The sequence below is a fragment of the Pocillopora verrucosa genome, chromosome 12, assembly GCF_036669915.1.
Source record: "Pocillopora verrucosa isolate sample1 chromosome 12, ASM3666991v2, whole genome shotgun sequence".
Classification (NCBI taxonomy): Eukaryota; Metazoa; Cnidaria; class Anthozoa; order Scleractinia; family Pocilloporidae; genus Pocillopora; species Pocillopora verrucosa.
In genome coordinates this window covers 18,888,134-18,907,976 of record NC_089323.1, presented here as the reverse complement: position 1 = coordinate 18,907,976, position 19,843 = coordinate 18,888,134, and the positions used below count along the sequence as shown (strand labels likewise).

The window sequence follows — 19,843 nt, the reverse complement described above, 5'->3', positions numbered from 1 at the left end:
TTGAGTATTCACTAAGACCACTCTGATGATCCCATCTTTCAAAACAAGGTCAATTTTCCACTAGGTCAGCAAAGTTTATAGCCTGCCCCTAGTATTCTCCAAACTAGAAATTTTAGATATTTTCCAAGTCAATACATTTGAAATTGCCAAATTCATGTTTTATCATAGAAATAACTTATTGCCTCCATTGCTTCTCAATCTTTTTGTAACAAATAGCCAAATTCACAACTATGGTACCAGAACAGCCAGTAATTATTGAACGCATTTATACCATACAAATCTCAAGCAATTTACAATTCTCTTAAAGAATAATGATGCATACATTAGATTTAGGGTGACCTGGTCTACCCTCCTTGATGTTACAAAATTAATTGCACTAAAATCCCTTAACATTCAATGGGTACTTAAAATATTTTATTTCAATAAGGACATCTTTGAAATAACATCTCTAAGACATCTGCGATTTGGTCATGGAACTACAGTAAAGAATTTAAAAAAATTTTAAGACTCTTGGACTATTATAAATACATTTTTCCATATTAAGTGAGCGCACTTTGTGCGTGGTTTGACTTCATTTCAAATGCTCACAGTAAGTTAATATCACAGTAAAAATTCAGAAACCATGTAATTACAAGATGTATATTTTCATAGATGAGAGATAAAGAGATAAATTCCCTGAGTAAGGGGAAAGGTTACATATGAAAGAAAATCGAACAAAAACAAAAGAAAGACTAACTTAAGGAATAGTGCTACACATTCTTGTGAAAAAAAATTGTGATAAACTGAACTGATACAAATTGTAATTTATGATAAAATAGAGAATATTTCCTTTTAATTGGGTATGGATGCTTTCCACAGAACCATTTCATCTCCCATGCACCTCCTTCAACTATGGAGTGTTTAACCCTTTCACTCCCAAGATCTAATTGGTAATTCTCCTTACTATCTGCCATACAATTCTGATGATGTTAGTTCAGAGAATTTGGCATTGGATCAACTAACAATCCCATAATTAATATTCTTCTCTATTCTCATCACCTGCCTGCTTGATATTGTATTGATATTGTAAGGAGAAATTCTGTCTTAGTCACTTGTGGGAGTGAAAGGGTTAACCATTTAACTCCCAGAAGTGATTAACATGTAACTTCTCCCCATAATATTGATACATCTTCCAGCAAAAAGGTAAAGAGAATACTAAGACTTATCAGGTAGACACCGTCATCTTGATCTAACACCAAATTCTCATAACTAATCTAATAATAAATGTGTAGCAACTAGAGGGGAGAATTAACTATTAGATCCTGGGAGTTAAAGGGTTGAGGGAAACATTGTGTTCTTAACACTACACTAATTATTTTTCATCCTCTCAGAAGAAGATTATGATCTGCTATTATTAACAATAATCACATAATGCTGGTAAAAATATGTCTTGTGAATGGATAAAACTATATTGACCCAAACCAATGGTTTGCAAATTTGCTTATGACTATCATCATCTTTTCTTCACATTTTGCTATTTTTTTTTTCAAGGTCTAGTTCAAAACTCTAATTTCTTTGGAATTTCCCAAGTGAAACCTGGCTTAAAATGACCATAAACACTTGTTGCCTTGAAAGTGGGTTTGCGCAGGTCTAGATCCCTAATGATTGCACCTGGCCTTAGATCAAAATTCTTTTGGATGATTCGCAAAAGCTCATCATCTGACATTTCACTACTTCCATAGCTAAAAACAGACACTGACAAAGGCTCTGGAATACCAATTGAGTAAGATACTTGTACTAATACACGCTTACAAAGCTTTGCTGCAACCAATGACTTTGCAATCCACCTACAGGCATAACTTCCTGACCTGTCCACCTTTGTTGCATCTTTACCTGAAAATGCCCCACCCCCATGAGCTCCCCACCCCCCATAAGTGTCAACAATAATTTTGCGCCCTGTCAGGCCACCATCAGCCATTGGACCACCGAAGAGAAACTGCCCTGCAGGTAACAGATGATAGACTGTTTGCTCATCAAGGTATTTTTCTGGGATTACACTTTGGACAATTATCTCCTTCAAATAATGCCGGATTTCTTCTGCAGACATTCCATGTGCATGTTGACTTGAAATCAAAACAGTGTGCACTCTTTGAGGCATGCAAGCACCATCTTTCATACTGTATTCCACAGTGACCTGTGTCTTACCATCAGGTCTGAGCCAAGGCAAAGTTCCGTCTCTGCGACACTCTACTAGTCTTTGCACCAGTTTGTGTGATAGAACAGTTGTTAAAGGCATAAGTTCCTCGGTTTCATTCGTTGCATATCCGAACATCAAGCCCTGATCTCCAGCGCCTATGTCCAAATCCTTCTTATCCATGTGCACAACTCTTGCGATTTCCCCAACTTGCTCTTCGATGGAAAGCAAAACGCTACATGTTTTGTAATCGAAGCCTTTAGAAGAGTCATCATATCCAATTTCCTTTATGGTATTTCGGATAACACTTTGATAGTCAACCTTCGCTCCAGATGAAATCTCGCCAAAAGCCATAATCATGCCAGTTTTTGAAGCAGTTTCGCAAGCGACTTTCGCCCTCGGATCTTGTTCCAAATGAGCATCTAAAATCGCATCAGAAATCTGATCACACATTTTATCTGCATGTCCCGGGCAAACTGACTCTGAAGTGAAGAGAAACTTGCTGCGATCGCTTGCACTAGTCAAGAAAGAGCGATTTAAACAAAATCTTGCAACTGAAGCAGACTTTGTTGGAATGATTCGAGCTAGCTTTGCTTTAGAACTCCACATTTTGAAAAGATGTTATCCTCTCGTGACTGAGTATTACGTAGAAATACACAAACTCGGAAGGAGAAAAGCTTAAAAAAAAATTGCGTGAGTAAGCAAACTTGCGTGTGGTGCAACCCTGTCGTGTAAACCAACGCAATCGCAATGCAACAACAGAAAATCAATACTTTGTCGCTGAAATTTGTTTCGTGTACGTTTCACTCTTAAAAACGATATTTTGGGTTAAAATAATGAGCTGATAATGAGAGATATTTAATCTGAAACGAAAGCATTGATTTCAAACCTGAAACCATAATAATATCCATCTCTGATCCAATCGGAGAACTCCGTAGTAATTCGGGATATTCCGTCTTGATGGTCGGAAATATTTGCCTTATAAACAAACTGTATCTCATTTCCGTTTCAAAATGGAAGCAAGAGGACAGTCTGTTGTAATCGAGTCCGATCAACATTCATCGTCGCAAACTTTATGGCCTCTTCGCCAAGCACTTTATGCAGAATCTGTAGGAACAGATGATGAAGAGAATGAGGACGAGCTATCTCGAACTTGGTGGGTAAAAACTCGCTGGTTTCAGCGTCTTGTTCAAGTGTGTGCCGTAGTCAGCCTGACTTCTACAGCAATGAATTCGCCGGAGACGTTTAAAGAATCCGGTTCACTTCAATACATCACTCTTGTATTGGATATTGTGGTTGCAGTTGTATTTATTACCGAGATGATCGCTCAGATAAACATGTGGGGTCTATGGAAAAAACAGAAGGCCTACTTCAAGAAACCGCAGTGCATATTTAACGCTAGTATGGTTTTCCTCATAATACTATCGATCTTGTTTCAAGTAATTGAAATTTCAGGCCATTCTCCCGATCCGGCAGATTACATTGCATTTTCTATTCCAAGAGCCCCAAGAGCTCTTATTATTGTTCGATTCTTCAATGTTCTCATCACAATAAGCCTGCCAAAGACAGTTGCTCGCCGATGCAAGCGACAGATCTGGGCTGTCACTTTATTTTTGTTATACTTCATGGCATTCGCTTCAATCATCGGCGTTCAATTATTTGGACGAAAGAATTATTATTGCGTGAAAAACGGTGCTGATTTGAATAATGTTACATACAATGATGTTTTACTCACAGACCATCGATGCAATAATGACACTGGTGAAAGAGGCTATTTTTGTCCTAGAAATTTCAGTTGTGTCTTTGTCGATTTTAATAAAAAGGACAAAGACTACTTCGGCGATTTTCTTCGCAGCATTTTAACCGTGTACGAAAGTTCCACTCAAGAAGGCTGGGTTCTTGTTATGTACAGAATGACGGACTTTCGATCTCGTCCATTAGTTTATGTTTATTTTGTGTTGCTTATTTTCTTCATTGCCTGGCTCGTGAAAAACGTCTTCATTGCTGTCGTCTCGGAAACCTTTGCCGATATTCGGAGCCTGTATATGTATAGTCGGAAATCTTCGAAGCGTACTTCGGCTCGACTAGCTTCTCAGGTCATCAAGGAGGGAGGAACTGGTTGGCATTTAGTATCGTTAGATCATGAAGCACATAAGGGACACGCACCACTGCCTGTTAGACAATTAGTTAACTCTATTTACTTCAAATACACAATGATCTTCTTTGTTGTGGTTGATGCTATCGTACAAGCCGCTTTGAAGTTTCCCTGGAGAAGATACCCACAGTTCGGGTTTACCATACTTTTCGACTTGGAAGTTCTTCTTAAGATCTCATGTATGGGTTTTCGGCCTTTCCTTCTTCGTAAAATGCAATTGACAGAGTTTATATTAGCTGTTGGTAGTACTGTTTTTGCTTTGCCACTTTTGATCTCCGAGAAAGCTGCTTTCTTAGCTTTCTTTAATGTTATGAGGATAATACGACTTGTTGGGGCAATACCGAGTTTGCAAGAGTTCTGTGAAAAAATCTTTGGTACGGGAAAAAAGCTCGGAGCGGCCATTGTATTTACGCTGTTTTTCGTCATGGTTTCCGCCGTGATCAGTATGCAGTTCTTTCTGACTTTGGATCCCAAGAAATTCGGGACCTTTATGCTGTCAGTCCAGTCCATGTTTCAGATTATTACTCAGGAAGGATGGGTCGAAGTTTTAGATGGACTTATAAATGCCACTACCAACACCTTTGCCAAGATTCTAGTTGCGATAATCATCTTGGCATGTCATCTTTTCTCGTCGCTTATCATTATGAGCGTATTTGTTGCAGTCATCCTGGACAACTTGGAACTTGACGAAGAGGTGAAGATCATGAAACAGAAGAAAATGGGCCAAGAGAGCCGAGAATCCACCGAGGAACTTCCACTGCGTCTTCGGGTCTTCGAGCGTTTCCGGGATGACCCGCGTCTTGTCAAAATGAGTAGGATTAAAATGTCCGCGGATTTTTCCACGCCTAAGATTCGTGACAGTTTCATGAAGAAGTTTATAGACAGCTCTAGCGTGGAAACAGCACTGGCTGTTGATCCACGAAAGCAGCTCGGGGAGACTTCGCAGCTAAGAAGGCGGCGGACTGCAATTCCTATAAAGCTTTTAAACTCGACAGTATCTGAGGTGGATAAGCTTTCGAAGTTTGTCCGCAAGCAGTCGAGTATTACTGCGTTGATCAACGATTCCAATCGCCGAAGAACGTATGCGCTACTTTCACCTACCGAAGTTTCCCCGAGGAGCGCTGCAATTCAAGGCAGCAACAACAACAAACAGCAGCCGACGTCAGTCTTCCGATCTGCGTCGAGGCGATTCCGGAGCCGCCCGCCTCCGTCTCCGAAACCAGCTCAAGGTAATCCTCAGGTCATGAGAATGGCTAGCCAAGCTACAGGTCTCCACGCCCAGTTGAATCAGGATGACACCAATATCGGGCGAGATTTCGACATCCAGTGGGTTCGGGTCAGACGTGAAGAGGTTCAGCGGAAAAAGAAAGCTCAAATTGACAAGCTTCGCGAGAATCATCCCTACTTTGACCAGCCTCTCTTCTCACTGCAGCGTGACTCATGGTTTCGGATATTTCTTCAGAGCTTAGTGAACGCGCGTTACTCAATTCCTCCTGGTTATACGGAGCGGGCGTCACGCAATAACATTGTCACGATGGCACGGCTTCAAAAGTGTCTCGCGTCACAGACGTACCTGGAGTGGATAATGATCATTGTTACGCTTATCTCTTGCATCGCTATGATGCTCGAGACTCCAACCCAGCGAACCTTTATGAATTCTTCAACAGAAGTCGTCGAATACATTTTCGTGGTTGCCATGAGTTTGGAACTGGGTGTTCGAATCCTTGCGAACGGTTTGATCTTCACGCCTAATGCCGTTATTCAGAACTTTGGGGGTGTCCTTGACGTCACTACGTACCTCGTGGCACTTGCCTATGTTTCCTGGCAACCACATCCGATACCTGCCCGCTCAGGGGCTCAAGTGTTGATGGTGTTAAGGTGCCTTCGTCCACTGCGCATTGTCACATTGGTGCCTAAGATGCAAAAGGTGATTCTCGAGCTGGTGGGTGGCTATAAAGAAGTACTTAAAGTCAGCGCACTACAGTTGCTGCTCATGTTCATCTTTGCCAGCTATGGTGTTCAAGTATTCGCTTTCAGATTTGGAAGCTGCAACGATCGCACGAAAAATACCCGAGAGGAGTGCATTGGAACCTTCGAAATAGAGATCGCCCCACCTCGCGAACTACGCGACCTTTCAGGGACGTCTACAATCCTTGTTCCTCGTGTATGGAAAAAACCCAGAAATTTTGACTTTGATAACGTCATCCACGCATTTCTGGCTTTGTTTGAAGTTCTTTCCTTAGAAGGTTGGCTGGAAGTGCGAGATGTGATCCAAGCAGTGGTATCTCCTGAGTATAGTCTGTATGTCCACATTTACGTACTCATTGGAAGTATGATCGGACTAACTTTGTTTGTTGGAGTAATTGTTATGAATTTTAACGAGAACAAAGGCATCGCGCTTCTCACTGTTGATCAACGTCGCTGGCAAGACTTGAAGAAGCGCTTGCGACTCGCACAACCTCTTCATATTGCACCAAGACCGAGAAAGGAGGGGATTCGTGCCGTGTTATTCGACGCCACACAGTCAAAAATATACAAAGGTATCGAAGTCATTTTGGTGGTTGTTATCTGCTTGACTGTTACGATTGCTCAGTGGACCACTGAAGACAACCTGCGCCTGCGAGACGGCTTGACCAGCACTGCAGCGGCGTGTTCGATATTCTTCGTTGTAGACATGGTTCTCAAGATTATCGCCTTCACATTTCAAGGATACTGGCAAAGCCGGAGAAACCGGTTTGACCTGTTTTTGACGAGCCTTGGAGTGTTGTGGGTAACTCTGAATTTTTCTCTTAAAGGGAGTGGTATACCGTACACAGTCACCACCGTGTTTGGAATGGTGATAATCCTGTTCCGTTTCTTGACGCTTGCTGGTAAACACGACACGCTCAAGATGTTAATGTTGACCGTTGTCATGTCGCTAGTAAAGAGTTTCTTCATCATCTCTGTTCTTATCATCATTATGGTATGCTACTCGCTCGCTGGTGTGATCTTATTCGGCACAGTCAAATACGGAGAGGCGTTAAATCGCCATGCCAACTTCAAGACAAGTTTCTATGCTATGATACTGTTGTTTCGAATCACCACCGGAGAGGACTGGAATAAGATCATGCATGACTGTATGATATCGAAACCGTACTGCACAGAAACGCCTGATACGCCGAATTTCTGGCAAACCGACTGCGGCAACAGTGTAGCAGCGCATATTTACTTCATTTCGTTCTACATTTTCGTAACATTTGTCTTCCTGAACCTTTTCATCGCTGTTATCATTGAGAATTTTTCACTTTTCTACTCCAGCGATGAAGATTCTCTTATAAGCAACACAGATCTGAAGGACTTCCAGTTGACTTGGAACTTGGTGGATAAGAGTCGTAAAGGCGTTTTATCGGTCCGACAAGCTAAGCTTGTTCTTCGCTTACTCAAAGGCCGTCTAGAGGTGGACACAGGGTCGCTCTTGTTCAAGCACATGTGCTGTGAGATTGAAAAGCTTCGCAATGGCTGTGATGTTTCATTCCATGATGTCTTAGGAGTGCTAGCCTATCGATCTGTTGACATCAGCCGCAGCTTGCAACTCGAGGAGCTGCTCGAGCGAGAAGAATTAGAATACCAAATCGAGGAAGAAGTTGCCATACAAACAATTCGTGACTGGTTCGTCAACCTTCGTAAGAAGCGCGTCGAGCGGGAATGGATTCGACATTTGGAGCAAGGAGGAATCCCATTGGCTGGCGGTTTCCAGTTTGATAAAAGCCCTGGAGCTTCAAGCGTAGAGAGCTTGGAACACTCAGCAAATGAAGACCAAGATCGAGAAGACCGTGACACAGAACGCGAGATTCGTGATCACGAAAGCAGTGAAGATGACGATATTTCAATGTCATCCCCTTCAAAAGGACCGGCGATTCTCCTTTCGGCCCCACCTCCGGTTATGAAAACAGAGCGCAGCATTTCTACACCTCGTAAGAATTCTGTTACGTTTCCAGAAGAAGTCTCGATGTCACCAAAACGAAGAAAGAGTTTACCCGAATCTCTAGCTAATTCTAAGTCGCGAAGGAAAAGTTTGACTGAGGTGAAGGAGTTCGCGGGAGAAGTTCGTGATTGGTGGAATACACAGGAAAATAATCCGTAGGGCATCTGAACGTCCAAGCCGACGAAACTGACACATGTTAAGGATGGAAAGACCTGAGATGAAGTCTATGATCGTCAAGATGTTTTTGCCGAACTTTTGATGTCATTAAGGAACTTTTGACTCCGTTCCGTAAGGTCACGTCTCGTAAAATTTCAAACAATGACTTTTCCCGTCTATAAAGACAGAAAAGAATCCAAAACCACTTTACAAAGCAGGCAGTGTGTCAAATTTTTGTCGTTAAGACGACGAGCCTAAGTTTACTTCAGTGTTTAACTTATAGGTTGCCAAGATAAGCTTAGGTGACATTACAAAGCTATCCGTGAAAAGAAACTCAGAATATGAAGACCTCAGAAAGTAATTACATATAGAAAAACTTGTGTAAATTGTTTTTCTGGTTAGATTTTGCCAAACGTCTTTCCTGTCAGATGTATCGTTAAAAAAAAAGTGTACAGTATCACAAAAGCAACTTTTTCGTTGAATTAAATGTTTAGACAAAACACCAAAAATTTGAAACGAATGTCTATTTTTTTGGTGTTTAAACAGTAAATTCAACGTATCATGAAAAAAGCATGAATCAGGCTTTTTAATCTATATTACAAAGTGAATTTATAGCTTGAAAAAGTGTTTTTTTTCTTGAATTTAATTAACCCTTTTACCCCTAAGAGTGATTGGCGTATAATTTCTCCCTAAAATATCTCCCCATATTTAAACATTAAGATCACAAGAATTAAGGAAATGATCACCAGCTAAAGAAGCTCTTGATTGTTATACAAATTCTCCTTGTTAACACCTTAGGAAATGTATAGAGAACAGTAAGGAGAATGTGCATACTGGTGTTAGGGTGTAAAGGGTGAAGCCGCTGGCCACCCAGTCGGAGCTTCTCCCTGTTTCTGTGGCATGTAGTGACAAGAGGTTTGGCTTTTCTCTTTAGACACTTTCCCTCTCCTTTCTTTTCCAATCCCTAGTAAGTAATTACTACCCCTACCTTCTTCCTTGGATATTCGCCAGGCTTCTCTGATAGCTCGCCGGTACTCGATTTAATTCCTGGGTGGAGAGAGACACTAGGAGTGAAGTGTTTTTCCCAAGAACATAACACTTGTCCAGGACCCGAATCCAGACCACTCGTTCCGGAGTCCTGGGTACCAACTGCCAGGCCACCACGTTTCCACAAATATTGTTAAAGGATACTTCAGTCGAGAACAAAGTTGGTGACCCTTGGATGTTAAATTTACGGAATAAGGGAGTCTCCTCAGTGGAAGTGACTGATGTTGAGGTTCTAGGAGCAATTTGGTTTAGTTGGGACCATTTTGAGCATTGTTATGTGACTGAGGTGTACATCCTCGGAGACCCAAGGGCTGTAAGTCGATTTCAAGTTAGGGCGGGAGAGCCGGGCTCTCCCGTCCTGACTTGAAATCGGACACTAGCGTCCTTTTTCGGATTTTGGACACAAGGTTCCGATGATGTCAGATTTTGAACACTAGTGTCCGATTCTGGATTTGGACGCTAGAGTCCGATTTTGGATTTCGGACACTAGTGTCCAATTATGAATTATTTGAGACACTAAATTCATATTTTGAATTTTGGATACTAGAGTCCGATTTTGGGTTTTGGACAGTTGAACAAGTTGGTTTTTATGCGAGCAATTTGTATTTGATGAATTTGTTTTCGATGTGACACGTGGGCCGCCGTACATTCCCCCTCTCCACTCCCCATCTTTTTCCCTCCGCCTCCAACCAACCAGAAAAGACTGGGTAGAAGTTTGGGGAACAAGACCGTGCGCAATAATTACCAAGCGCAATTAATTACCAAGAACTTTTCACTGAAGTTGTTTCTAACAGTTTAGGCTGTGTTTCGCTTGTAAAAAGGTAAGAAATTTTCTTCTGTCTTCAGTTATGTTACAGAAACTATTGTCACGGCGATAAGCGATCTCCGTCTAAGCCAAAGGCAATGACATAACTTACTTGCACGTTGTCGATATCGATATCACGACAGGTTTGTATCTGTCAGTTTTGCATTGTGTCTGGAAATTTGAACATTTAATAAAGCCTCTATTTCTGATTTGTGACCCAAAGCCAAAGCATGGAAATTAAATCTAGACTACTGCAATAAGAAATACTCGGAAAACTGGTGAATTTTACTGTGATTTATTAAAAACTTTCCGTCAGATCGAAAGTGATTACAATGTATGGTTCAACGAAAGTTAAAGAGAGGTTTTGTTTTTTCTGTATTAATAGAAATCTTAATTTCTTTTTATAAAATTTCTGATCATGTGATTTCTCTCGTAAGTTACTGTCGACTATTAGGCTTTTTCGTTAATTGTTGTTAATCATCCTTACATTGTATTGAACCTCTGCTTAGATAAACTTTCAAGATATTTTGGTTTTGTCAACTGAGTTGATACTGTGAATTGACCAACGTAGAGAGTTTCTAAAGTTGAAATTTCAAGTATTACCCATTTTTCATTCACTCTGATTATGCTTGAAACATCAGCTTCAGAAACTCATTGCAGTGGCCATTGTATATTATCAACTCAGTTGATGAAACCAAATTATCTTATTTTATAACCCACCTATTAATTTTCATGCCACTCCATTGTCTTCTTTACGTTGTGCAGTCCAAAATCAAGGGACAGTTATCACATGATAACCCCAATCTACATTGATATTTGCCCCCCAGTTTATATCTGTTGAAGAGTTACAAAGCCAGCAGGAAAAAAGCTAGCCCAAGATTTTTGCTTTTTCATATCTGTTACTTTTACATGGAAGAAAATGAGCTTGTTCTGTGGAGTCATGTGCCAGTGATGTTAAAAAGATTATCTCAAATACTGCTCTGGAAAGTACACAAAGTTATTTGATCCCTAAAGTTTCACATTTGTCCTCAAAGCTTTACTTCCTGGCCAAATATTCCTTCTTGGATAATCTCTTAGCTGCTTACATTTTCAGCTGACATGCATGCTGTCCAAAGGGGTTTATTTACTTAATACTACTCCCTTCCTTTGATGCAAATGTCTTAGGAAACTTTCCCCCTATATTCAACTGAAACTTACACAAGAACAAGATCTCTAATTAATTTTATATCCTAATTTCTTCTTATAATATCATCCCCAAATCATACATTTAGGCTACAAGAATAGAGGAAATGGTCACCAACTAAAGAAGTTGATTGCTTGATTGCTAAACAAATTCTCCTGGTCAACACCTTAAGAAATGTATAGACCATAGTATGGAGAGTTTGCATACTGATGTTAGGATGTAAAGAGTTAATGATTTCAGTCTTTCAACTTTCCAGTATGCAGGTGTCCTATAAGAATGTTTTACTCTTTGGTAAATATTTTTAGCTGCTCTTATAAAGGGTCAGTGGTTTCTTTTTATTATAGGAATGGGTAGTACCTCATCAGCACCAGTTGCAGCAGACTCGGGTGCCGGTGTTGCCATTGTCGCCCAGACCCCTTCTGCTGGTTGTCCAGTTCAACACAGTACACCTGTGCCATCAGTCAGTGAGTGTCCTGCCCATCAAGGTGGCAGTGTAAAACTACAAGCTAGCCAGTGTCCTATCAGCGGAGGAGCTGGCTGTGATAGTGCTGCTCTTGATAACAGTTCAGATGCATTGGATCCAAGTAACATGGTAAATAATTTGGTGACCTATATTTGGTGATCGTGCTGCAACCTGTTTTTGTTTTTGTTACATAGTGTTTATGGTCTCAAATTATAGTGTGGCATGAACATTTGGATAAAAATACTTTGTACTATAGTACAACATGTTTGTCTCCTTTTTTTTTTCATTCTATCTTTAACTTGTTTTCCTGTCAACAAAATTTTATTTCTGGCAGCCATGTTATTTTGCAAGGTAAGGAAAATATTTTACACTTAAAATACTTTACACTTACATCCTCTGGCCACATTTCTCAATTAAAACCCTGATTTACACTGAAATGAGACACTAGTATTATATCCCATGTGTGCACTCCTGTTTATGCTTTAGAAATGCTAGGCAGTCACTCAACCCTTCAATCCCTATAAGTGATGACCATCTAATTTATCCCAACAGTATTACCCCTGAATGAAAGTTTAAAGGATTATTTGCTCTTGTTGTAGATGCCACCACCAAATCAACAGCCCTCTCCAGGCCAGCCATTTCCTCTGCCAATAAATCGCCAGGTGTCTTCCATCCCTAGAGGTGGCACTGGCAAGGATGAGAACTGGGTGTACCCATCTCAGCAAATGTTTTGGAATGCAATGTTACGCAAGGGTTGGAAATGGCAGGAGGATGAAGTACAGGCAAATGATATGGCCAACATTATCAAGATTCATAATGCTAACAACGAGAGTGCATGGCAAGAAATACTGAAATGGGAAGCGCTTCATGCAAAGTAGGATGATAATTATACTTAACTCATTAGCCCCTAAGAGTGATTGGCATCAAATTTCTCCTTACCATATCACCCCTGAATCAAAAATTGAGTTCAGGAGAATAAAGGAGCTGATCATCCACTAAAGAAGCTCTTGATTGTTACTCAAATTTTCAATGTTGGCATTGCAGGAAATGTTTAGAGAACAGTATAGAGAATATGCATATTGATCTTAGGATGTAAAGGGTTAACCTCCAAGAATAAGTAACCTCTACTTTCTCATTAGGATATTACTACTGTATTGCAGTAATATCCTAATTCACTCCCAAGATCTTTCTAGTAGTTCTCCTTACTGTCTGTCATACAGTTTTCAGTGATGGAGTATCAGGACACAGAATCCAAAGGTCTGAGGTTTAACTCCTGATGGGGACTTTGTTTTTTCTTTTTCCTTTTTGCCTCACTTTATAACAAGATGAAAAAAAACCTCTTTCTTTAATAAAGGAAATGTTTGCCAGCTAAAGAAGCTCTTGATTTCTTTACCAAAATTCTTTAAAGGAAATTTATGGAGAAAGAATACAAAAAATCTGTACTGATGTGAGGTATAAACGGTTAAATTTGTGTTGCTACTGTGATGCAGACATGACAGTTAATTTGGTCACTTTCAGATAACCATGATTTCAACACAATTGATGTAATAAGGGGAGGTTGCCTGTTAAACCTTTAAACACTAGCATTGGTATGCATATTCTCCTTATTTTCCTCTTCCCATTTCCTATGGTACTGACAAGGAGAATTTGTTTAATAATCAAGAGTGTCATGAGTTTTGGATCATTTCCCTTATTCTCATGACTTAATGTTTAAATTCAGGGGTGATATTGTAAGGGGAATTTAGATAATAGTCACTCCAAGGAGAGAAAGGGTTAATCACTTCTCTGGAAACTTAAATATTGGCTATTCCCCATTTATTAATATTTATTATTTTTATGGTAATGAATACTTTTTTTTTCCAGTGAGTGTGGAACACCCAGGCTGCTTAGTTTTAAAGGGAAGGCAAAAGAGTTTTCTCCAAGAGCAAGAATGCGGAATTGGCTGGGGTAGGATTAAATACATGTTCCTTCCTGTAAATGGTTTGAATCAGGGGGTAATGTGTAATCATGTAGTCTGATTTCCCAGGTGGGTATAATCCTGAGAAGGACTGTTGCTGGTAGTAGTGACTGAGGTTTCAACAACCGTTGTGATCAAGATGAACTTACACCACTTGAGTCTTACAGCCAATAACATTATGGCTAAACTGACAAATCAGTTTTCACAAACTGGATGTAGTACATTTGACTGACAACAACTCCTGACTTGACTCTGATGATGACTTCCCCTCAGGTTGTCCAAATGTCAGTCACTATTACTGACAACAGGCCTTCTCCAGACTATTGTCACCTGGACGATCACACAACTTGATTACACAATAATTCCTTCCTTGCCAAAAAAATTGTGTGTGTTATATTAAATCTTTGGCTTTGCATTTTTTTCTTTAAAGTCATGTTTACTTGAAGTTACTTATGTCAATGGCAAACTTAATTTCATTTCTAATATATAGGATAGAACCTTTTTAATTTGGTGAATTGGTCTTCTGTATACAAAGTGATCCGTTTTCATTCTTGTGCCCCCCTGTTTGAATTTTGGTGAAACCTCATATAAGAAGAAAACCAGGTCACTCTTCTATGGTTCCTTAATAAAAAATTCAACCTTTTCTCCTTAACTCAATCACTCCTAGGATCTGATTGTTAATTACTCCCTCAAGCTTCTACACATTTCCTTGTAAATTAGTCATGAGAATTTGGTGTTAGATCAAGAAAGCAACTATAACCTGATAAGTTTGAATATTCTCATCACCTGTTTGCAGAATAACGTATGGATAGCATAGGGAGAAGTTACATGTTAATCACTTCTGGGATTTAAAGGGTTAATAACAACACAAAGCCATGGTGTTAAGGACAACAATAGTTTGCCACACTCCCCCTCTATACGTAGAGAGAAGAATTATATATAATATTTATGAACAGAAAATATAATATACACAAATGCATTCGCTAATATTTGAAATTTTAACCTATGTTCCCCAGTTACGAGCTTCCATTTGATCGTCACGACTGGGTTGTCGATCGCTGCGGCCGGGAAGTCCGATATATTATCGATTACTACGATGTAGGTGACGAAGAGGCTTACAAGAGTGGAGAGTTTGTCGCTCTTGATGTCCGACCAGCTATGGATTCTTTCCAAGCGGTTTTAGACCGTGCGAGGATCGCAGTACTACGATGGACACTCTATTTTAGAAGTGGAAATGACGAATAAATGAAGAACAATTTTAAGGGATTAGAAGGCTTGGTGCATGTTGTGCGGAGGGAAACATGGAGAGAAACGGAATTGTTCAGAGGAATTACAGATATTTTTACAAAAGCTGAGCTCAAAGGAAGGACACTGATCTTTATTTGGAGCTGTATATTTAACTGAATGCTGTGAAGTAATTCAAAATTAGCGAATGACTAGTGAGTTATACACTCTACTACTCTATACTCTTTTGACACAAGGAGTGGACAAATTTTTTGTTCCACCGCCAGAGTTCGTATTCATTTTGAATTTTACTTGATCGTTTCATAATTTATTGTACATATACATGTCTATGAACTGGTAGTTGAATAAAGTTTTAAGATTTATAATTTGAAGAAACCTTTAGTATTATCATTTTTTTTTCAATCTTTTTTTACAAGTGTTATATTTTGTTTGGTCCTTTGAGAAAGTTGTGGTGGTCAGTAATTTTTATTTTAAGTTGCCTCTTACAATATCGGGTCTTGGAATTGCAAAGTAACGAAAAAGAAAAAATTGAACAATTTCGAAATCGTTTTCATCAAGAACAGAACAAAGAACAAGATTCTAGCAGTCAGAGTTCGTCTACTCTCGTGGTCTTCCTCGCCTTTGTATCCTTTGCCTTACTTGAAGCTTTCCTGTAAACGAAACAAACATGAATCTCGCTTTTTTCAACCATTCCCTCTTCCTCTTAAAATCCCACCCTAGTTTTTCCGAGTTTTCAGCCTCACCCGAATTCCCCGGTGGTAAACGCTGACCATGCGTACCCCTCTTAAGAGATGGTTGGTGTCTGTGGTACTTACTGAGGGGGGAAGGGGGGGACAGTTAAGAGTTAAAGTTAAGCGATAAGTTCCAGTTTTAAATATGTTTGGTCGAGAAATGGTGCAAGTTCTTTGGACCAATCAGAATGCGTGGTGAAGTGTCATTAGTGAAATCCAGCACGACTTTGATGTCTACACTCTAAATTATACTTACTTTTCGCTCTTTTTCTTCTCCTTTCTTTTCATATTCTTGTCTTGATTTTCCTCTCTCTTAATTTGCTTCGAAGGCGCCCCTTTCTGGCAGTCGACGGGAAGAATTTCGTTAAACCGTGAAAAAGGCGACAACGCCTCACGGTCCAGAAATATATTCCATATAATATCACTGACTTTTTCCTTTGTAAAGCTTCCACTCAGAGTTTTAAACAACCGCTGCATTGGTTTTGCAAACAGCAACATAGGAAGGTTGTGCGGAGAGATTCCAAAAATTTCACCATATTCTGGATGGCAAGATCCGTTAATCCAGAAATAGAGTACAGGTTTACCTGGAAGAATTTTAAAAGAAATAATCTCGTTAAGAATAATTTCAACCGAATTTGATTCATTCAATTCTCTTCTGGAATGGAGGAGACGGGAGTGAGAGAAAGGAGAGGGAGTAGGGGAGGGACGGACGATGAGGGGGGGTAGGGACGGGAGGGAGGGAGAGAAGGGAGGGCGGGAGCTCGTAGGCAGAAAGTCTCACTGCTATTGGTTGTCCTGTGGCTTTTTTCCCTAAGCTATTTTAGGGACAGCGTGCTGCGGCTTTGCAGGACTTTCTGGTAAAGAGGGGATACCTGGTTGTGGGATATTCCTGTCCTTTATCCTTTGAGGTTCTCATACATTCTCACTTAAATTATCTTTTATTTTACACTAGATAATTGTAATGGCGGGCTTTTTTTCTCCAAAGTAAGACAAATGTATTATTCTGCATCGCTACCGGAACTAATAATTAACTCAGTATTATAAGAATAAAAACCTATCATGTCCCTAAAGCTGCTTTTCTCGGATGCCGTCTCTCATTCACAAGAAACATTTCAAGATGCCTTTAGTTATAGATCGAAATATTTTCTCACCTCTGACGTTTGACATTTTCCGTAGATCTTTAAAAAACTTCAAAGCCTTTCTGACCCCTTTCTTGTCCTTGCCATTCACAAAGTAGATGAGACATAAGCCCCTATTAGAATCTGCACACATTCTGTTTTGATTCTCGAACGTAATTTCTTTGGCCACTTTACTCTCATCTTCTGGTCTGTCACTCTCAAACTCTCCCCCCAGTGTGTTCTTCACGTCTTCAATGAAGAACTCTCTCAAGCCAACTTTTCCTTTGTATTTCTTCGCGTCTGGGTGGTCTAGCCAATGCTTCTCATGGACAGAGAAGAAAAATCTAGTCAAATTAAGGTAAGATATTTCACCATATTCCTTGGGGTCGTAAATCACTGAGCTAAATCTAATGATTTGCTTGTCTTCACTTTGTGTTGCAATCATGACCAGGATTGCTGGAGTCTGTCTTAGTTGGAAATTGTGCAACACCTCTTGACTCGGCTTGTGAAGGACAACAAAGTTGAAATATTTGGAATATTTGAGGGCAATAGCACGAAAAACAGGCGATGTGATACTTTTGTCTGAAAAAGAAAAAAAGGCGAGAGTGGATCAAAATACTTATTAACCCTTTAACCCTTAAGAGTGACCAGCATCTAATTTCTCCTTACAATATCACCACTAAATCACACATTAATGTCACGAGAATAAAGGAAATGATCACCCGGCTAAAGAAACTATTGATGGTTAGACAAATTCTCCTTGTCAGCACCTTAATAAATATACAGAGAACAGTATGGAGAATATGAATACCGATCTTAAAGTGTAGAGGGTTTATTTTATGACTTTTCAATGTTATCTTTGTACACCTGCGTTGGGAGCGTGGCACAAAGACAGTCAAGCTCCTTACACATGAACCTTACCCAATTATTGTCACTGTATGAACGTCATAATAGACCTCGCTCACCGTGGAGTCTCTGTGGCTCAGTGATAGAGCATTGGAACGCAGAAACCGAAGGTCTGAGGCTCGATTCCTCATGAGGACTCAGAATTTTTTCTTTGTCCCACGCTCGTGATAAGAGGAAAAAACATCTTTCTCTACCATCACTTTGTCGGGTATTGCGGTTAAATGTATTTTAGCCCGCTTGCGCACTCGCGTGGCTGTTCAGACTGTTCTGTCGTCTTTTTTTCTCAGTTTCTTATTTCTTTATGCCTTCCTATGTGATATAAAGTCTATAAATAGTAGTACAGTTTATTTTCTTGGGAATAAATTTGTTTTGAGCCCTCCTCAGAGTCATCATCTACCAGCTCGGGCTAAAATGACTCCGAGTTGACCCAAAACATGTTTATGCCTGTGAACGTAAACCCTACTGTTTTATTAGACCAAACACACTATCTTACATGAAAGTTAACCTTAGCACTCGCGAGGGCAGTACATACGTAAGGCCCACACTCATTTCAATTTTATGGTAACCAATGGCTTTATTAGCTAGGGAGGTGTTGGGTACAAAGGTAACATACCACCCCTATCCCTCTTTGTCAAGAAAAAGTGATTGGACACCACCCCCTCCCTCCCCTACTGAAAAATATGTTACCTGTTAGTAGCAAAACTGGCATTTTGAGGGGTTTGGCTGCGTATCCTCTTCTCACACAGTGCTGTAGTTCTTCCATTGTTGAAACTTTGGTTGTTTCATCTGGAAGACTTTCTAGCACCTCAGTTTCGGCTTCTAATCGAGATTTCACATCTTTTTTTCCCGCTGATTTTATTTTGTAACCACCGTAAGGAAAAACACGAGCCACTGAATATTTTTTGTCTCTCTGGAGGAAACCCTAAGGTACAAAACAGACGTTATTGTGACCATGATGTGTAATCAGTATGATTACCATTAACAGTATGACACGTTGATTTCCTTCATAGCACACGAGGTGTATTATCCATGGGGATACATCTTTATCTTAACGCTTTAATTCTTCTGAGTGACCAAGACAGAATTTCTCCTTACAATATCAGTTCAAATATCAACCACGTAAGTTTTGAGAATAAGGAACCATACCAATTAGGGGATTAATAGTTGATCTAACAACAAATTCTCTGAACCATCATTATAAGAATTGTATGAAAGACAGTAAAGAGAATTACCAATGAGATCCTGGGAGTGACAGAGTTAATCGCAAAATGACTGATAAACTTTGACCACGAAATAACGAACAGTTTACCTTCCTCTTCAAAAATGCACCATCAGTGTCTGGATCAATTATTCCGACTCGCACAGACAAGCCACGCATATCAAGCTCAGTTTTCCTCCATTCGTCCATTGAAACTTTCCCAGCACCTTTCACAGCGACAATCCAGGCATCTTTGTCTCCGTCAATCACTAAACGTTGATAATTACTTGCAGTGATTTCTACTATACCATGTTTCGTCGACAAGGAAAACTCGAGTTTTACGAGGAAAAATACTATGAAAATTGAAAATGTTTGGAGACTCATCTTTTTCGGAAGTTCACTCATAACAGGTGTATTCAAGAAAAATATTTGTCGTCTCTAAAAATGTTTTTTCCGAATTACAATTTTGCGTCGGAAAAATCAATCCGTCCGCTTGAAAACTTTTCTCGAACCTTCCCAACTTGAAGAGAAATCTATGATTCTTTTGATCTGGTCAGTGTAAACTGCGATCTAACGTTCGAGCTCTTGATTAAAGAGGAATCAAAGCTTCGACTCAGATAAAAGATTTTTTTAATGAGTTGTAGGGTACAAAACCTAATTTTACGTGGCATAAGATAGGTTTACATCAGTTAATCAGCTGTTTAAACAATATATGAATCAATTAATATGGTTTTGTTGGCGT

General features: G+C 39.8%; 3 protein-coding genes and 1 pseudogene across 3 annotated transcripts; 2 read left to right on the top strand and 2 right to left on the bottom strand.

Moving 5' to 3' along the window:
- Window positions 1-397: 397 nt before the first annotated feature.
- Window positions 398-2,998, bottom strand: LOC131771399 (S-adenosylmethionine synthase pseudogene; annotated as a pseudogene).
- Window positions 2,999-3,082: 84 nt separating this feature from the next.
- Window positions 3,083-9,029, top strand: LOC131771398 (sodium leak channel NALCN-like). Its single transcript, XM_059087182.2, has one exon. It carries the CDS (start codon window positions 3,187-3,189, stop codon window positions 8,449-8,451), a length of 5,265 nt encoding a protein of 1,754 aa, XP_058943165.2. The 5' UTR covers window positions 3,083-3,186; the 3' UTR covers window positions 8,452-9,029.
- A 1,156-nt stretch (window positions 9,030-10,185) lies between these two features.
- LOC131771420 (holocytochrome c-type synthase) lies at window positions 10,186-15,474 on the top strand. Its single transcript, XM_059087209.2, has 5 exons — window positions 10,186-10,316; window positions 11,828-12,075; window positions 12,546-12,820; window positions 13,810-13,893; window positions 14,920-15,474. Exons 2-5 carry the CDS (start codon window positions 11,830-11,832, stop codon window positions 15,146-15,148), a joined length of 834 nt encoding a protein of 277 aa, XP_058943192.2. The 5' UTR covers window positions 10,186-10,316; window positions 11,828-11,829; the 3' UTR covers window positions 15,149-15,474.
- Window positions 15,475-15,516: 42 nt separating this feature from the next.
- Window positions 15,517-19,496, bottom strand: LOC131771419 (putative protein disulfide-isomerase DDB_G0275025). The gene is made up of 5 exons (XM_059087208.2): window positions 19,213-19,496; window positions 18,591-18,825; window positions 17,031-17,579; window positions 16,136-16,463; window positions 15,517-15,798 (listed from the first exon to the last, which is right to left on the bottom strand). The coding sequence occupies exons 1-5, from the start codon at window positions 19,483-19,485 to the stop codon at window positions 15,735-15,737; spliced, it is 1,449 nt and encodes a 482-aa protein (XP_058943191.2). The 5' UTR covers window positions 19,486-19,496; the 3' UTR covers window positions 15,517-15,734.
- Between the last annotated feature and the right edge of the window lie 347 nt (window positions 19,497-19,843).